This window comes from Aphis gossypii, unplaced genomic scaffold (assembly GCF_020184175.1).
Source record: "Aphis gossypii isolate Hap1 unplaced genomic scaffold, ASM2018417v2 Contig00007, whole genome shotgun sequence".
NCBI classification, from domain to species: domain Eukaryota; kingdom Metazoa; phylum Arthropoda; class Insecta; order Hemiptera; family Aphididae; genus Aphis; species Aphis gossypii.
Genome location: NW_026082986.1, coordinates 93683 through 113500, shown reverse-complemented (window position 1 = coordinate 113500; position 19818 = coordinate 93683). Strand labels below are relative to the sequence as shown.

Below are 19818 nucleotides of genomic sequence, written 5' to 3'. Positions count from 1 at the left end.
CTACATTATTTTTATATACTTTAAATTATTTATAAATTGAATATTTATATAAAATATTAATATTAACTGTGAATAAATTGAATAAAGATTTGCAGTTAAATCACATTGTACATTAATTGCTTACATTGCCTAATCTGTCTTACAAGGTAAGATAAAGAGGTATCTATCCTACAAATGCGTGTGCAGTTTCAAGTCACGTATATGCCATGCAACAAATATTTTTACCAGTCTATTTTTTCATACTAAAACATCATAATTCATAGGCAACCTTGATAAAAAATAAAATATATTGACAAATAACAGGGCCCGATTTCTAAATATTCGTCAATCCAATGCAAAATTGAAATTATTAGTCGTCTATGTTTCACTTCTATTTTAATAACTTAAATATTAGGTAGGTATGCAAAAAATAATATCATTTTACATTTTGCATTTAATTTGTAAATATTATTATAGGTCATTGAATTATAAAATAAAAATTGTAAGCTTCACGATTTCGAGAACAGGAAGCACAAGTCTGACTTTTGACTCTTGAACAGTTCTTATATAGTTCGGTAGGCGACAACAAAGAGCGTACACAGAGAATAGTGCCTACTTATAAAACTATAGACGACAACGATCTAACGGTAAATTGTTTTCCAATCATTGTATCATCATATTACGTCGATTAAAAACGTGTTGAATTAGCATCGGGCGAAACTAATGTGCTGTTGACTTATAAAATTAGAGCGGATTCAACTATACCATAAGACTTAAGAGTTAAGATGACGCGTTGATCTGTATTTTATACATTGATTTTTTTTTCAATATTTAAATTTTTTTCTGGTAATTGATGTACAATTTTTTTTTTAACACTTCAGTAGAATATAAAAGACGTAATCTGATACGAGTACTCAATCATTACAAAAATAAAACACTTTTTGAATTTTTTTTTTATCATGATAATTATTGTTAAATTAATTTTTCACTATACGTTAAAAAACCATAAATACGTACATAAAATAAAAATTTATTTTTCAATAATATTATACCTACACATATTTTTGTAGACTATAATAATATATAATGTAGAAAATAGAAATAATACCTTTTAGCTATGTCGTACGTTTTAGAGACTTTCAAAAAACGAAAAAAAAATTAATAATACATAATTATAAATTTTAAATAAACAAATTATACCATAGATAAAACTCTGAGAGGTTTGTAATGAACTGGAATTTACAGAATTGGACGGTAATGGTTTGTGGGTGACAAATGGTCGAGACTATTACATTTGCCAATTTTTTATCGTACATAGTACTACACACGAGTACCTAGGAATAACATATTATAATAATATTTTAAGCTTATACAACAATATTATATTGTACCTAGAATGATAATAATATATAATAAACACACGAATGACATTTTTTAATACATACACATAACACACACACACACACACACACACACGCTCACACGTAACATGGTTATATAGGTATATTAAAATACTATTATAATTTTGCACAGGTACCACTTATAATAATAATAGTAATAATATTAGTATTAATAATAATAATAAAATATCACGTTAGGGGCGGGCAGTCTCACCACACCTGACACTTGTTGACCGGGTTCATGTTGGAGCCCAGCGGACACCGGAAGTCTTTGCTGAAGTCTTTCAGGTTGGAGAACGGCCCGATGACCCGGAAACGGTCGGGCGAGTGGGAGTTGGTGATGATGTCGGCCTTTAGAGCTTCCGGCCGGTGCTTTGAGCACCACACGTTGGCGGCGCTCACCCAGAACATCTGTTCCGGCGTGTAGTCCTGGAGCCCGGGCAGCCGCGGTTCGACGCCGTGCCGTTCGCTCCACACTTTGTACGCGTTGTACGCCTGTTTCAAGCCACCGTTGTCCGCGATGTTCTCGCCCTGTGTGTTGATGCCGTTCACCTGCGGAAAACAAATCTAAGTTGTCGTTATAGAGTTGGTTATTACGGTTTAAGCGGTCTCGCGTTAGGTACTGCCCAGCGCCTGGTTGAGACTTTCCGGCCCACCGAGATTTTAAATTTCTATCGGCGCATTCTGCATAGGTGGAGATTTGATTAAATTTTATGGTAGGCTAAAATCGTATTATATCGTATTAATATGATAAGCTACGAAGACTACAAATCTAATATTCAATAATTTGCCGATTTTTGAAAATGTCTCCTCCCTTAAAACCTGTTATAGAATAATATTATACGGTCAATTGGAATTGTATATATTTATTTTTATAAACATGCACGCAGCACACGACTTTTATTTACTCGGTACACAGTGACGTATTTAGGGGGGGGCAGAGAGGACTTGGGCCCCGGGTGGTAAATTTTGGATATAATACGGTACCTAGGTCATTTGGCTGATTAAAAAAAGTGATGGCACTCAGATAACCTGGGGCGCAAAATTCCTAAATTCGTCTCTGTTGGCACATACTACGATGAAAACGTGTATTATCGATTGACGATGCTTGAGAATTGAATAACCAATACACTATACAGCAGTACTATACAGCTAACGCATTTATTGTTATTAACCGTGTATTTGTATCTATATTTTACTATATCCAAAAAGACTAGACTATTTTTGTTCAAAAAATAATAACGGCCCAAATTTTACGAGGACCACCAAGATTTTCCCGATAGCTCGTCGCGGCCGGTTCAATCCGGACCTGGTACTGCCGTAAATTTTATTGTTCAAAACACGGAGCTTGCACTGACGTAATATAAAATGTGCAATTCTCTTATATTTAAAATGTCGTGTATAAAGTTCATAATAAATATTAAATGCTATACGATTCGAATTTTTAACGACATATTATGACGTTTATTGAGCTGATAATACCTATCCGTTTTACGGAATTATTAGAAATTATGACTGAACATTGGTAATAAATAAATAATCATCTACGAATATGAAGAGTAAGATGACGGTTTAAGATAGACCGTTGGAATTATGCCGCCAAATATAGGTACTACCTTTATTGAGCTCAAAAACACGTCGAGTGCTGACGTCGACAACATATTCATTACATTATATAACATTATAATATGCCCAATATTTAACATTATATAACAAGCTATTTGTGTTTGAGCCTCCGCACAGATGAGAGGCTGAAATTGTTTAATTAATCGTTGTCTGAAATTCCGGATATTTTTATCAATAGTCGATTTTCGGAATATAACCAATTCATAATATTACATTATTATATTTTACACTATTAAACTATTATATTATACCATTCGAAATGGGCTCCACGTGGAGCCTCACTGATTACTTTCTTAGCATTAGCCAATGAAATAATAATAATATTTTGTTTAGTTGTAAGTCGTTTTTCTTGGAAATATTGAACCAATAAATATTAAATATTAATAATAGTTACTACTAATCTTTTATTTCTGTACAATTATTATAGCTTCTGTATACGTATACCCATTTGCAGTGTCGTAGCCAGCGAGTAAGCCTGGTAGCACTTTTATCCAAAAATAAATATTTTATATCGTATTGAATGTGTAGTCTATATGACTGCCGTAGATAAGAACTATTAGTATTAAAATTTAAAATAAATGCATATAATATGCGTTTAATAAATGTATAATATTTTATATTATTTTTATTTAATAAAAATATTCATTGATAACCTTTAAACCATAATATCGGGCCTACCCAAGAAAAAGTGTCTAGCTACGTCACTGCCCTTTTTGCTATTTTTATTATGATTTCGTTTTTAGTAAAAACGCAAAACATTGGTAAAAGAAAGTACTGATATTATTAGATTAAAAGGAACCTTTTCGTCGCCGACTCATCGTCCTGTACGGTATAAAAATGTGCCACACTGGACGGTCGCCCGGTTCAACTCGAGCCGCAGTCAACGTTAGGTTAGATTAGGTTAGGTTATTATTATTATTATTATTATTATTATGATGGTTATATTATTTATGATAAAAGATTTGAATTCAGCTGCAAAAAAATGTCCATAAATCGTATACGGAACACGGTTTTCAGGTGAACAGTCATAACAAAATCAAAAATATTACCAACATTTTAAACGAATGGAAATTCAACCTCGAAATTCATCTGCGTAAAAGCGTTGTCGTATGAAACTTATTTTAATAAACACACACACACCTTGAGACCGACTTCCTGAGACGTGTAATTTCCATACTGCTTGATGATGCACATCACTTTCTCCAAAAAGTGTTTTTTCGTCTCCTCCGCCCACCAGTCTAGTAGGTTACCATGCTTGTCGTACTTTCTGCCCTGGTCATCAAAACCATGAGTGATTTCGTGACCGATTACAAACCCAATGGCACCGTAATTCATGTACCGAGGACGATCGCTGGAGAAGAATGCTCCTTGTAAGATACCAGCGGGTAACTCTGAAAATCAAAATTCGTTTTTATTAAAGTAATCACTTACGCTGTAATAATTGTAATAATTACAATATTATTTTTTTACTTATATTGTATATAGTATTATAGTTATATTATAGTTTTATTTTATATTATATATTATGGTAATTCAAATTTATGTATTATAACTTGACGAAAACTCCTTTTTAAAATTACTCAAGCAGGCAGTGTACTGCATTATACCTAAATAGGAATATTTATATTTTCTAGTCTTCTAAATGTAAAGTAATTTATTTAATTTTTAAACAAAATGCTTTTATGAGATAAATTAGATATCTAACTAATTGTTTGTGGCAAGATTTTATTTTATTTATTTTTATTTTATTTTAGTTTTATTTTAGTGCATACTTAATTTATCTTTTGTTAGATTGGTATCTGTGTATGTTAACTGTTTTAAACTTTTAACTATAGACTATTTTTTTAAATTATACTTTCATGTTATTCTAATTTTTCTATGTATCCACTACCTATACTTATATTATAAAAATGTTTATAATGCAATTGCTCGTCTTTTGTAGCATCGCATCGTTTATTTTCTGTAAACACCAATACGAATGTAAGAATATAAGCTTCTATGTATTACAGTTTATTCAAGCTAAAAGTTACCACTAAATATTTCAGTTGGATGACTTTTTATTTAAATGTGCAGGTTTTCGGGCAATGATAGAGAGTACAAAAGTACACATTTTCAGACAAATTTTAAATGTTTAACCCTTTCGGTATGCGCATACACAATACAACTTACATTTTTTTTTATATTATAAAATAATTTTTTTTATACATATTTGAGTAGAATTTCTTTTTAAACAATTTTAAAATGGTTTTTCCAACTACATAATTGGAAAATTAAATTTAACGATAAATTTAATTCAAACAAATAATCTATTTTTTATGACATTTTATCGACGTTCAACTTTTACTCAAATATCGAAATTATATCCCCGATATTGTTAAATAACTCTTTAGATGAATTCACAGTAGGTATATTATATAGGTATTACTATTTATTATATAGATATAATAAAAATGCTATCTTATAAATGCAAGTTTTAAATTATTTGTTTTTTATGTAGATACTAGATACATTTGGTTATAATTATCTATTATAAAGATTAAAGATAAATAGTATAAATTAATTATCTGTTATCATATTCGGGAGATTTTTTGATTATTATTTATTTCTGTAGAATATTACAAGTAGCTAATAGATATCTATAATTCTTTGTATTTTTAAAAAATGCTAATATTTTATGTTATAATCAATGGATTTTCTATTCTATGTATGTCAAGTATTGTGTTTAGTGGGAGAAAAATTAAATAAACTCCTTAGCGTCTCTTTTACAATTTTAAAAAACCCGTTTTATTTAATTTATTCTTTATAAATCACCTAAAATATATTATGGTTAGGCTGAGAAAATGGACGCATCATAGCTCCCCACAAATACAAATATAAGTACTGTATGCCGTAAATAATGTTTAACTTCATTTAATTTTATATACTGAAAACCTGACAACGACTTTATTAATTGTATACGATAATAAAATATATTATAAAATCGCCAAAATACATGCGCAGTTACGGTGCATCGGAGAAAATAAGTGTTTGATGACAACTAAATATTGTTGTTGTATTTTAAACATTTTAATCACTGTTGTATACCTGATTTTTATTTAAAAGTCGAATTTTATTTTCACTAATTAAAAAACAACACGATTTGACACCGAATAATATTAGGTAGGTACATATTAGTAAACATTGCAATATTACTTACGGATACTGTTTTCATCATAACTGTAAAACGCATTAATAATCGCCGTTTTACTGTGACTAATCCAATCCGATTTATTGACAGGCTGTCTTAATTTCGAATAGCTGTAGTCAGTGAAAAATTTAGACAAATTTAATACTGACGTATAATAGTCTTTTTCGTTGATTTCAAGCTAAGTAAAAATCGCAATACATAATTATTAACCGAATACTATTATAATTCATAACAAAAGCAATTTTTAAAAGGTTTTAATCGTGTATCGTAATTATCTCCTATTCGCTTTAGTTAGGTCTTACATAATTAATTACATTTTCATAGAATGAATTTAACTTGCAGTCGTCCAATAATTCATCTGGATATGCAATGTGACTAGTCATCGAATTTGCTTTGTCTATCGCGTTTCTCCTGTAAAAAATAAAACAAAAATAATAAGATTTTCATAATTATTTTTACCGTCAATATCGTTGGATAATGAATGTATGAACCGAACCTCGAACTTTACCTTGTTTCATCATCCATCCAATCATTTGATGATAATATTTTGTACATTTCCTCCTTAATACCGTTCACCATTTCTATAGCATTCTTTTTAGCGTTTTCGTCGAAAAACCGTTTAACGTACAACGACCCAACAACCAATGAAAATTTTTCAGAACTTATAGAAACGCATTCCTTCCATCTGGGTTCTCTTTCAGTCCTACCGGTTAGCTCGGTGAAGAATTCCAACTGTCTTTTTCTCAATTCTTCAGTCAAAAAATTGATGGAGTCCGAGGTAAATCTCCAAATCACGTAATTCGCTTGGACCCTGACAAAAAAAAAACCATATTAAAAATAGTACTGTTAAGAATATTTTTATCAAATTTATAGCATTTTGTGAAAATTTTAAAATTTTATTCTATACGTAATTAAAGAAATTATAATCGATAATTATATATTATTATTATTATTATTATATCATTTGTTTTTTTTAGATAATTTTCAATCGATTTAGATTAGATGATAAACACAAATCATTGGCTACTATACTACTATAGTACTATTATACCTATTGCTGTTAACACGTTCACGATCATATGACATATTTAGAATAGTTGACACCAGGTTCTATATAAAACATGTTAAGTATAGTAGAGTTAACATTGGGTATACTTACTATTTTTATAATACGGAATTATTATCACTGCCCACTGGTTTATATTAACAAATTAAATTTTTGAACACCTCTATACGTATCGACGTTATCGACTATTAAAATCTGACAATATTAATATTATTTATTGTAAACATATTTTATATAGTAGTTTTTTAAACAACTTTTCAAATTATGCCGAGGTAGTAAACGTGTTAATATAAAAATGAAACAAGGATAATATTCTGAAAAAACTTTGCATTTGTTTTTGAATATTATAATATTTAGTAGTTATTTATCCTACAATTTTATAGATGAAAATATTCATTTTTTGATTTTCACTTTTTACTTTTTACGCGCCATTGTAACTTTTTTGTTATTTTCGAAACGGACACCTGTGTCATTTAAATCGAAAAATTGATTAACAACTTTAAATTATTGTGTCCTGCTTCATCTTAAACCAATGTTACAAAACAAGTAACTAACGCTAAAATGTTAATCGCTTTTATTCGAGTTTTTTTGCCCTAAAAATTTGAAGATTATATTAAGTCATCATAATGACTTGATATTATACCGTTCAACAATAATAGCAATGTATAAAACGAGTAAACGACCTGAAGTCGTACGAATTCTTTGTAAAATAATTACCTTTTGGGAGTATTACAAAGTAGGACTTCGAGATCCGACAAATACTTCGGTGAATTTACAATTATAATGTCGTCGTAGCGTATTGTCAACGGATTCAATAATTTGTTCAGGTACTCTTTCCATGGTATGCTCGGGAACTTTTCTTGTAGATCGGTGATTTTCATCGGGTTGTATAGCTTGGTGGCGTCCCGGCGCTCTTCTGCTGATAGCAATATCTTCGCCAATTTTATCTCAAAGTTCAACGATTCTTTCAGCTCCTTCATGGCTCTTCGCCGGTCAGCGCCGAGGATCACCGCGATGTCCACCATGTACCTGAAGTACCCAATCACGACTTTTTCGTCGGTGCTCATAAGTCCTAACGACGCTTGATCCAGCTAAAATGTCGATAGGGTGCAAATAATATCCGTCAAACATATCATTAAGTAATTCGACTGGTAAAAGGTGGGCTAAGCGAAAGTTTCACTACTTTTCATGACAGTAAAAAGTAACATTTTAATTATAGTTTATAATTAAATAGTATTGTAATTCTTAACTTTGGCGACACTAGTTACATTACGTCCTCACGACGTTTTAAATTAACTCATTATCATTACAATTGTAAATATACATTTTGCTTAATTTTAAAATTCTTAGAATAATTATTGTATAATGTTAATTTGTTATCGTATTTTGTACTAATGTTATCTTTTTTAAGAAATGTAAAAAGTTGTACTTATATATGCCTAAGTTTAGAATGATTTTTTTTAGGAAAACTTTAAAAACAATAATAATAAAAAAATAGTCACATTGAAATATTACTTTAATTTTCTATCATAATAAATATATTAAAACTTACTATTTTTTAGCGTTTAGCTCTGAATTTTTTTTTCATTTGTGACCAAGAGCGCTTGTGTCTACCCTAATTTAAATACTTTTTATAATAATATTTTTATTTTGAATAAATATTAGGTATTGATTAATATAAACAAATTATGGTATTATACATTTTAAATTTAAACATATTTCCTTATAACATTTTGAGTCAAAATAAACAAAAAAATTGTATTATAATAAAAAAAAACAAACATTTAAATTTGACATATTTTATTCGTAACAATATTGTATTTCATGTCAATATTATCGAATGTGATAAGCTTCTGTTTGTCGTTTGCAGCAAATAGAGTTTTCATTACTGTTACTTATAATGCCTAAAAAAGAGGGCTTGATCTATACTTTTATAGCTTTTTTGTGAATAAATATCTATTGTACCGAAAACTATAAATGAAACATCTAATTAATAAATTCATATAATAAATTCATAGAAATACTATAGAACTTATGTAATCGAATTCTTTAACCGTTGTATATGTCGTGTGTTACTTTGCCCTCAAATTTCCCTTAGTCCCTTTGACCTTTTACCAGTTAAACTGTCATAAATTATGAAAAATATGATGTATAATTTTATAATAATATAATAATAATAATATTTATATAATATTTAATTACAATTATATTTTTATTATTATTATGACTTATGTAATAATAATAATATTTTTTGTGGATGTTGAATAATATTATTTTATTATGTAGATCAGCTCACTTCAATTGCTCTTAGCATGGAATTTTTTACATCTGTGCTGATGGAGAATCTGATGAAGTAGTCAACACTGTAGCCTACCTCTTTAATCTTGTACACGCTGTCCTTCCACGTGAACTCCTCATCATTCCATTTCTCCGCTTCCAGCACCGGCCATCCACCAAGGTTTTTCAGCATTTTCTTTATCGGTTTCAAGCCATCTTTTTCGATTTTTTCTGCTCATAGCGATTATATAACAATATAATATACATAGCAACTTATTAGAAGATATAGATGACTGTCAGACTGTATAGTTTTAAGCAGAAGACGTCGTACACAATGTGTACAACATGCCAAATTTTTGTTCACCAGTTTCAATACTATGCTGTTAGTTTTGATATAAGAGATATTATTGAATTGACCTATTAGTCTATTATACCTATTACTTTAAGGTAAGATTATTATCACTTATCGGGGTCTCACGTAGCTTTTTATTGATATTACTCGTATTATCTTTAAGTTCAATAACTTTTTTTTTGAAACGATATATTTTAAAATTATCATAACTTACTTAAAAATAAAAATATAAAAAAAAAGCTACGCAAGGCCCTAGATAATAATCTTACTTTAAAATCGTATAATGGGTCAATTCACTCTAATATCAAAACTAACAGCATAGTTTGGAACTGGTGAACAAAAATTTGCCACGTCATATTGTGTGTAGAACGGAGACAACACATGCGGGTATGACGTCCCTTAACTATTAAAAATCTTCCATCATTATACCTTTGTCCATGCACGATTTAAATAATAATTTCGCCATTTTGATAGGTCTCTGTTCATCCGGCTGAATGGGTTCGGTGACGATAATTCGCAACTTGTTCAACAGTGTATCGCTAGCAATGCTAAATGTCGTCTGCGACGGTTTGTCATCATCGATAACAGTGTATTTTATAAAATTACCACATGCGAACTGATAGAAATCATCACAAGGATCTACTGATAGATCCATATTGTTGATTACAGAAGCCGCTATGATAACGTGAAACAGTTTTAGTATTATATTATTCATATAAAATATATACTATATAGAAATAATGAATTTATCTATTAAATTAAATTAAATTTATTGTGAATCAGTATTTAATCGAGTCGTATATACCTATCAAATAAATTATGCTTACCAGCTTTCACACAACCGGGTGTAAAGCAGTATGCATTCTCTTCTTCGTATTCCTTACTCTGGAACAGCCGTCTACCTCGTAATTTGACAATAAAACCATTATTTTTAGCTGATAATGATGGAAGGCTTTCTATGGACATACAGAATTGGTTAAATATTAAAATCGTATAATCGAATTTAATTATCATAACTCTAACACGAATTCGAAATGCACTAAAAAGTATCAAAATGTCAAATAATATGCAGTCAAAATCGTGAAAATATGCAAAAAAAATGTCTTTAAAGTAATTATGGTAAAAAAAAAAATGTATAATTTTTATTTGCATAATTAAGTACATTCTTAATGAAAAAATATTATTTTAGATAATTTTTGAATGCATTAATTTATTTTTAAAATTATATTTATTATTAAAATGAATAATCATTTGCATTTCCAGTTTTTATTTTCATGTGGCTGTGATGACATTTATCTAACGTCTTTTTAAAGACTAGGAACGATTGTTCGAAATCAACTGGTTATTTGGTTATGTTAATATTTTATGGTCTTGATAAATATTATTTATTTATCATATTTATACTACTATTTAGTCCTCACAAAATGTATTTTTGATTTTTCTACTGAACAATATACTCATAAATAATACTCTAAATTTTAAAATTTTTAATTCAATATGCAATACATTTTGAATTTTGTAAAAATACGTAGAAATATGCAAAAATTACCATTAGTTTCAAATTTTTTTTATTCTTAAAGATTACTGACCAAAATCCAAAAATATGAAGAGGAAAATAATGTGTGATTGCATAAAAATCCGTGCTCTATCATAAACTACAACCTATACACCTATAATGGATAATATTTGTATGTAGTATAACATAATCATTAAAGTATAAATAATGAATATTGAAGAATATGTAACGTAATTATAGTATAATAAAACTGGATAGTTGATTTAACATTAATTATAACATTTTAAATAATTTAGGTATACACTGATTATATTTATAGAATACTAGCTGACCCTGAGCACTTTGTTGCCCGTTAAAAATGCCAACTATATAATATGATTTAAACTTGTTTAATTTGTTTTTTAATATTCGGTTTAATGGTGTTTAAAATTTAAACATTTTCATTCACCATTTTGAATTTCAAAAAACTTGCGCAAACACCACTTTAAAATGCTTTTTTTTTTTACCACTAAATTTGTGGTATGAATTTACTGTGTAAATGACAAGCCTCAATCTATCATTGTTTAGGCTCTACGTTTATCAGTCAGTGAGTTAGTCAGATTATATTATAGTCATTCAGCTTGACGTTACCCGTGAGACGCTTATGATTATGTAAGCAGTATATTATATTATCAGGTAGACATATCACCTGTGGTGGATTGCGAACCCCGCGAGATGTGTACCTACGTAATTTTATAATTTCTAATCCTTAAGTTTCAAAGTTATATCAATTTTTTTTTATTTTATTCAACCTATGATGGATTAGATACAATAATGTACCATCTCGTATTTTTTTTATATACCTAGTTGTCATAACAACCTGACTTATATATAAACACATCCACAATTTTATTATTACAACTAATTATTATTAACTTGCAATCAATATTCAATATCAACCATTTATAAACTAAAATTTCCATCGTAAATCTCAAAATCTTTGTTTTAGCACCTACCAGGGATGGAGGTGGTGTAGTGAAAAATACTTTACGACCTTTTCTCATACCTACCAAATATACAAAAAAAAAACATAAAAATCGGTCTAGCCGTTTCGACGGAGTTCGAACACAAATTATAAGATTTATTAATAATATCCTTTTACCCCTTTTAACCCCCTTGGGAGTTAAATTTTCAAAAACCCTTTCTTAGCGGTTGCCTACGTTAAAATAGCTATATGCCTATATGTATGTCAAATTTTAGCCCGATGAGTTCAAAGTTTTGAGCTATGCGTTGATAGATCAATCAGTAAGCCGTAAGGTTACGGTTTATACATACAAATTACAAAACAATAATTAAATTAAATCGCAGTGTAAAATTAATTGAAAAAAAATAATATATATAAAGGACATAGGTATATGAAATAATTAGATTGTGTACGTAATGTATACAAATCATCGTAATAGGTATTATATCTTGAAAAAAAATATATTGTAAAACTATCATAATACACTTACTTGTACAAGACAAAGACAAAAATCTTTCAGGTATTTCGCGGATATAATCAATAAACTATATTATTATTTATTATACAAGTAGGTACGTAATTTGTAACCATTTTGAAAATTAGGTAAATCATAATATTATAATATTATTCACCGTGGAAATCAAAAAAAAAAAAATTCATAAATTTCTTGTCAATCCTTTTGGAGTAACTCTTCATCTATCGTTTCCTAGATTTAGGTATTTTTTTAAAGTTTTATTTTATTGTAAAATTAATATTTCGCTGTACATCTTTATATTCTCGTCAATATGTCTTTATTACAAAGTTATAGAGACCACTTCAATTATAATACTACAGCCAGGGCCATATACAAGGTGAGGTAAGAAATTAATAAGCAGAACTATAGAAATATGATTAAATAAGTACTAATTATATTTTTGTAAAATTGAAACTTAAGTGTATTTATCGAGAGAAGTTAAGAAAAACAATACGTATATTTAATAACAACTTACTAGGTATATGAAAATTATTATTAATTTAAAAATGTTAATTATATATACTATTTATATATATAAATAAATGTGAAAATGAAAATCTTTGAGTGATATGTTCTCGGAAATTATTGAACCGATCGTTATGATTTTTTTTTTTTTAATTGAAGAGCTCATTGCGGAGAAGGTTTATGGCATTTGATCGATTCTCTAACTTAAAAAACAAAGGAGTTATCAATTATTATAAATAATGGCCTGTTACGTAGACTATTACCTATTATTATTATTTTATTTTCGGTAACCATAGTAACAATTTTTATAATTATTATTTATTTTCCCCATTTTTGTAACATATTTCACTGATAATTCGCTCCTATTGGTCGCAGGAGAAGATGCGCATGTAAATGTAATGATATGTAATGTAATGACGTCACTTTATAGAAAGAAAATAAACTATGATTGAATATAATAGTTGTAGACCTACTGTTATATTTTGTCAAAACCATAACAACAAAAATAAGAATTAGCGAAATAAGTCAATGTCCACAGTAAATCTCAAAATCACAGCCACATAGACTAACACAACAATATTAAAACCACGAGATGGAACATTATTGTATTTTATCCACTATAGTAAAATAAAATTTATATAACTTTGAAACTTAAGGGTTAGATATTATAAACTTACGTATATATCTCGCGGGGTAATAATAATAATAATAATAGCCTACATTATAATATACTACTCGCATAATCATAAGAGTCTCACGGGCAACGCCAAGCAGAATGCGACTATAATATTATTACTTGACTAACTCACTGACTGATAAACGTAGAGCCTGAACAATAATAGATCGATGCTTGCAATTTACACGGTTCATTCGTAAAATCGTACAAAATGGTCAATGGAAATGTCTTAGTAAATCATATTATAGAATTGGCATTTTTAACGGGCAACGAAGTGCACGGGGTCAGCTAGTACTTTATATGAGTATATAATCAATCGACTGCGTTTATGTAAATTTAGAAAGAACTCAAATACACCATTTATATTATTTATATCTATATTAATACCTATTTATAAATATAAAAAAAGTTTCAGAAATTTCTATTTTAAACAATGATTAGATGAAGGTTCCAATAATGTATTATATCAAATTAATTAAAAATTATTGTTTAGTGTTTACTTAGAAATAGTATAATAAGTAAGTTAATCAGTCTGCATATTATAATTTGTATCCCAAAAATAATTATGAAAGTATAATTATACTCGTATCTGAGTTGTAAATCGATTAATATTTACCATTTCAAGGTGTTTCTATTATACATTCTCTATAATTTTATTTCTCACTCAATAATAATGGCATAATCACCGTTCATTCCTATATAGGTTTTTAACAAATTATTGTATTAATGTATTATTGTTTATAATTTTAAGGCAAGTCTAATACTATCGTTGACTGTTTAATAATGATTGTGACAAATCAACAGATTCGAACTTATTAAAAAAATGTAAACAAACTTTTACTAACTAGCACCAGTATATTATAAATTAAAAGAAAAAAATATTTGACTAAAATTAAATATGCAAAACAACACAAATAATTTACCTGTAGTTATAACTACTCATAAAATTATGGGAAAGTAAATAAAGTTCTATTATACGAGTATATAATATTTATGATTAATGTGTATCCAAAAAAAATGAGTTACAATAATTCGTATGTTGGTACTTGGTACCGTAAAAACTCAAATAGGTTTATTTTCAATGTATACCTAATATTAATTACGCCGTATCCACGGTTTTATATAAATATAATCAAAGTTACAACCTTATGTTTCCTAAAATATAATATTAAATATAAATATAAACAATACTCCCTACATACCTATTATACTTTTTATAATATGAACCATGTGTTAATTAAAAAAATAGAATAATTTTTTTTTTAACTTAGTCAAGTTATTATTGTTTCCATATTAACTTTAAACTTGATAAGTTAAATATATTATTATTATTAACTATAAGCTTCATACTTAACGATCTTGTGTCCACTTAGATTTACATATTAACTTAATTTAATTGTTTTCATTACTATATTCACCCATGCATTTGCATATACCTCTTTGGCCTACGGGCTACGCTCAACGAGTCCTACAATTATTTTATCGACGTTACCGATTACGCTTATTATGTCATTACAGCATTTGTAGGGTTTAATTAATTTAACATTAAGCTTTTTTTAGTTTTACGTGTATTGCATCTGTGGTTAAATAACAACATGAACAGAGCTAGGGTCAGGAACGAGGACGCCAATAGCATTCTGTCGGCGACAATGGTTAGATTCCGTTTCAAATTTGTTCTCCTCTTTCACCCTTTCGGTTTACTAAAACGGAACAAAAACCAATTAATATTCTAAGGTAATAAAGTATGAAAATGAAAATGTGAGTAATATAATATGTAATATGTTGTCTCTGTAAAATGTATAACTCGATAATAGATGTGTATACTCTTGCAATTTATTAGTCAGTACATAGGTGGATATTGGGAGGAGGGCTAAAGCCCCTCAAAACTTAATCAAGCTATACCAGACGGTTGAAGTTTCTATAAATATGTAATAAAATACATGGATAAAACAAACATGTTTTTTTCAAACAAGCCCTCCCACGAATGTGACCAATTATCCACTATTATGAGTCAGTAGATATAAAGACGATCAGATAGGTAATTATTTATCATGCGCATACACATACATAATAAAATATTCTATTTATTAGTAATTACTAGTTTAATTTTAATTCGACAATAAACGTTTAAATTTGAAAAACAAAAAACCATGGGAAACATGTTAATATTTTATCATAGGTACAAATACTCGTATTATCTTATTATAGTATATCATTTAATATATTACCTAATAGGTATAGTGCTATGTTATATTATATTAATAATTGTCGACTTTCAATGTTCTGGTTTCCTATATAATATGTGACAAAAATAAATCATCGACTGTATGATTTATTGGCATTTAGCATAATAATAAAATAACAACAGTCAACAATACAATAATAATAATATATATATAAAAATACAATTATGTGTACCTATCCTTTGTATTAATTGTTATTCGGTAGGTTGCACTAAGTTTTGTTGAAAACATTAGATTTTGAAATGTAATTGTAATGTGTATACAAATTATAAAATATACCTATGTAATACGTAAAATATATGTATTACGTATCCTATTTATGGTCCCAAAAAATAATATTTTTGAATTATCTCAAAATGACTAAAAACGTCATTTTTCGTTGAAATATCTAATGTTGTAAAAATTTAAACTTCAATTGGCTATAAAAATATTTTACTCATATATTTTTTGATTTTTTAATTTAAGTATGAATTACTTATGAGAGACTTTGAATTTAACTGTCAAATTATTTTATAGACAAAAACAATTTTCATCAACTTTTGATAAAACTGAGTTTTCTAAAAATAGCTTTTAATTTGTAACTTACAAATTGTAAGTTTGTTTTTAGATTTTGCAACTCATTTAGGCAATAACGGTGAACTTAGTAAGTTGTGAACTAAGTCCTCCATATTTATTTATTTACGGAGAAAAATTCCATCATCAAAAAAATTATGTATAAATATAACAATTATTGTAGGCACAAAATGAATTATAAATATGTGTAGATATGTAGGTACAGACGTACAGTATAAGAATAATTTTGTATAAAATACAAATAGTAATAATATGAATAGTAATAATTATTATTACAATGAATATAATACTTATACATAGTTTATATGTTGATAACATTATAGGATTAAATTAAATCATAAATGTATATTTTTTTAATAAAAATAACTTATTGTTCCTGCCTTCTTGGTATTTTTTAGGTTGGTTTTGAAAATAATTTTCTCTAATAAAGACTATAATTTATTATTGAGTAGTTTGAATAAGAAAATTAAATTTAGAATTTTCTACAGTTTTTAAAAAAAGTCATAATACAAATTGATAGAATTATTAGAAGTCCATTATAATGATTCATAACCAGTGTGAGGTTGTTTTTGTATTTTACATTTGAATGAAAGGAATCATAAGAAAGAGTTTTGGTTAGATTCCAAGTTTTGGGAAAGAGTTATGGAACAATTGGGACCAGCGTACTCTAATTGGGATTGAAGGATTGAACTAAAGAGAAATATATATATATATTTAATACAAGCAGATTATAAAATTCTAAGCAACTACGTTTAAAAAAGCCAAATTTTGAAGTTGTTTTGCTTTTAATTTTATTTATCTGAAAATTTATTTTTAATTTAGTAACAAAGAAGAGGAAAATACCTAAATCATATATGCATTAATAGAATTATAAATTTTTTCAATTGTATTTAATTTCAATCCTTAACAACCGAATTTAATTAAATAAAAAAAAAAATCGTCGATAGGTTTATTTTTCTCAAATTACACGATAATCCAACTTTGAATACAGCCATTTAAGTTTAACTGAAACGCAATACAGGTATTTAAATATAGAGATAAATTTAACTTTGAAATAAGCCATACCTGAAACTATTGACCGATAAAAAAGTAGTTCACTAATTCACTAACTAAACAAAATTATTTACGTACATGAAATTGGCCGAACGATTTAGGCCAATCATAATAGTCAGTCTTGTAGAGGTTTTTTTAAATCAAAATTACACACGAATAGTATAAACAACAGTCAATATAAATAATTTATTAAAATTAAAAAAAATAAAATATTATCGAATAAATAATTGTAACTAAGAAAAAAGTTTATTTATAACTGTCGTTATCTATTTATAGAAAACAATATAAGCCATCAATTTATTTTGATTTTTATTTAAAAAATGTGCACGTAGGTCTGTACAATATGTAATCAGTAATCAATCACAATCTTAGTTTTAAATATACTCACAATGGATAATAACGGGTTTGATATTTAAATTTTCTCCAAGTTTTAAAATTTAAAATTTCCATTAAAATAAAATATTCAATCACACCTCCATGCGCATAACTAATGGAACCATTTAATATTTTATAAGAAAAACAAAAAGCTTGGTAATAAATTAGATATATAAATTTGCTATACAAATCAAATCAATTAAATTTACTGTGTTAGTTAGTGCTAGTTTAAAATCTATTCTACATGTTAAATAAAAAAAACTATTAAAACACAGTTAATACAACTACTGTATATAATACAGGAAAAACACAACAACTTTTCCATAATGAGTTCCCTTTATTACTCAAAAGCTACTCATCTAATACTAACTAACTAACTGTTACAGACTACTCTCCTACATATCTAGTAACTACTTTATAATATTATATAATATATGATTACAACATAGAATGCTTTTTACAGTCCAGCCAACATCATTTTTAATATACATCTTTATGATAAAATTACAATTATTGTTAATGCACTTTAAAACAAATTACTAATAAATACAGTTACTAGTTAGGTCATAGAGTAATATTACTCTATGATTTAGGTACCATAAAACTTTGAAATTGAACAATATTTAGAGATTATGTACCTATTACCATTGATAGACTCGGGAAATAGGTATTATTATTTTAAGCGACCTGCGGTAAACATTGTAAATTAATGATTACACTAAAGATTATTTTATCTAGATTATCTAAAATAATAATTTTTACTAAACTTCATAAATGAATCTCAATAAAATTATGTTATAATTAATATGCGTGGCATTAAATTAACAATAGTTTTAAAAAATATTCCCAGTAAGTGCAATGGCCCTTTTGGCCCCCCATGGGAGCGTCCTTGCCGAACGCACGTCTCATTTATCCATTTATGTGTGGCAATGTGAATACACCCATACATAACTGTACGTTTAATTTTGAACGATTTATCGCTGACGTTTTAAAAACGCAGACGCATAACACGTTTTAAAATTAAAATATAAAAAATAAACCAATATATTATTTACTATAGTTTTGACCGTTGTTGTGAATTTAAAACTTGCCATGTTGGGCGTTTGTAAGACGGAGACAACACAATGTGCGGGTATTGTGCCCGAGGCTCTACTTTGATCACACGGTTAAAAAGCATTTAATTTTTTCATCAAATTTTACAATTTTTCTTCCTTAGAAACCCAACTCGGACAATTGGACTACTCTGAGGATTTAAAAAATTTCGCCACCGTTTTTAATGATGCAATTACCATTAAACTGCTAAATATTATTTTCGGCAATCTAAATATTTTTTCTAAGGCGTACTATACATTAAAATTTAAAACCTTGCCCGAGAATAGACTTATCAATGAGTGAAAACATATAAAAATTCGTTGAGTACTTTTTGAAATAAATACAAAAAAGGATCTTCATTCTATAACATAAATTGAGATATAGATATATACATAAGGTATATGTGTACAATTATTATTCA

General features: G+C 27.8%; 1 protein-coding gene across 3 annotated transcripts; it reads right to left on the bottom strand.

Annotated features, from left to right (window-relative positions):
* Positions 1-1419: 1419 nt before the first annotated feature.
* On the bottom strand, positions 1420-18152 carry LOC114127591 (neprilysin-2-like). Of its 3 annotated transcripts, none has more exons than XM_050208172.1 (11): positions 18009-18152; positions 15628-15761; positions 10715-10843; positions 10317-10562; positions 9633-9766; positions 7976-8349; positions 6701-7003; positions 6495-6603; positions 6202-6370; positions 4146-4396; positions 1420-1931 (listed from the first exon to the last, which is right to left on the bottom strand). In XM_050208172.1, exons 2-11 carry the CDS (start codon positions 15695-15697, stop codon positions 1590-1592), a joined length of 2127 nt encoding a protein of 708 aa, XP_050064129.1. In that variant the 5' UTR covers positions 15698-15761; positions 18009-18152; the 3' UTR covers positions 1420-1589. The 3 variants fall into 3 exon arrangements, with proteins under 3 accessions (XP_050064129.1, XP_050064128.1, XP_027847675.2); XM_050208171.1 differs by having other exon boundaries at positions 1432-1931; positions 9555-9766; XM_027991874.2 differs by having other exon boundaries at positions 1434-1931; positions 6507-6603; positions 9555-9766.
* Between the last annotated feature and the right edge of the window lie 1666 nt (positions 18153-19818).

What these genes read in the sequence shown, in the direction of transcription:
- LOC114127591 (XM_050208171.1), bottom strand. Translation starts at nt 15,697, where the DNA reads ATGCTATTGGCGTCCTCGTTCCTGACCCTAGCTCTGTTCATGTTGTTA. An exon ending in TAAATCGTGCATGGACAAAG is followed by an intron (nt 9,767 to 10,316) that starts GTATAATGATGG and finishes CGCTATGAGCAG; the next exon opens with AAAAAATCGAAAAAGATGGC. An exon ending in TGGATGGATGATGAAACAAG is followed by an intron (nt 6,604 to 6,700) that starts GTAAAGTTCGAG and finishes TATTTTTTACAG; the next exon opens with GAGAAACGCGATAGACAAAG.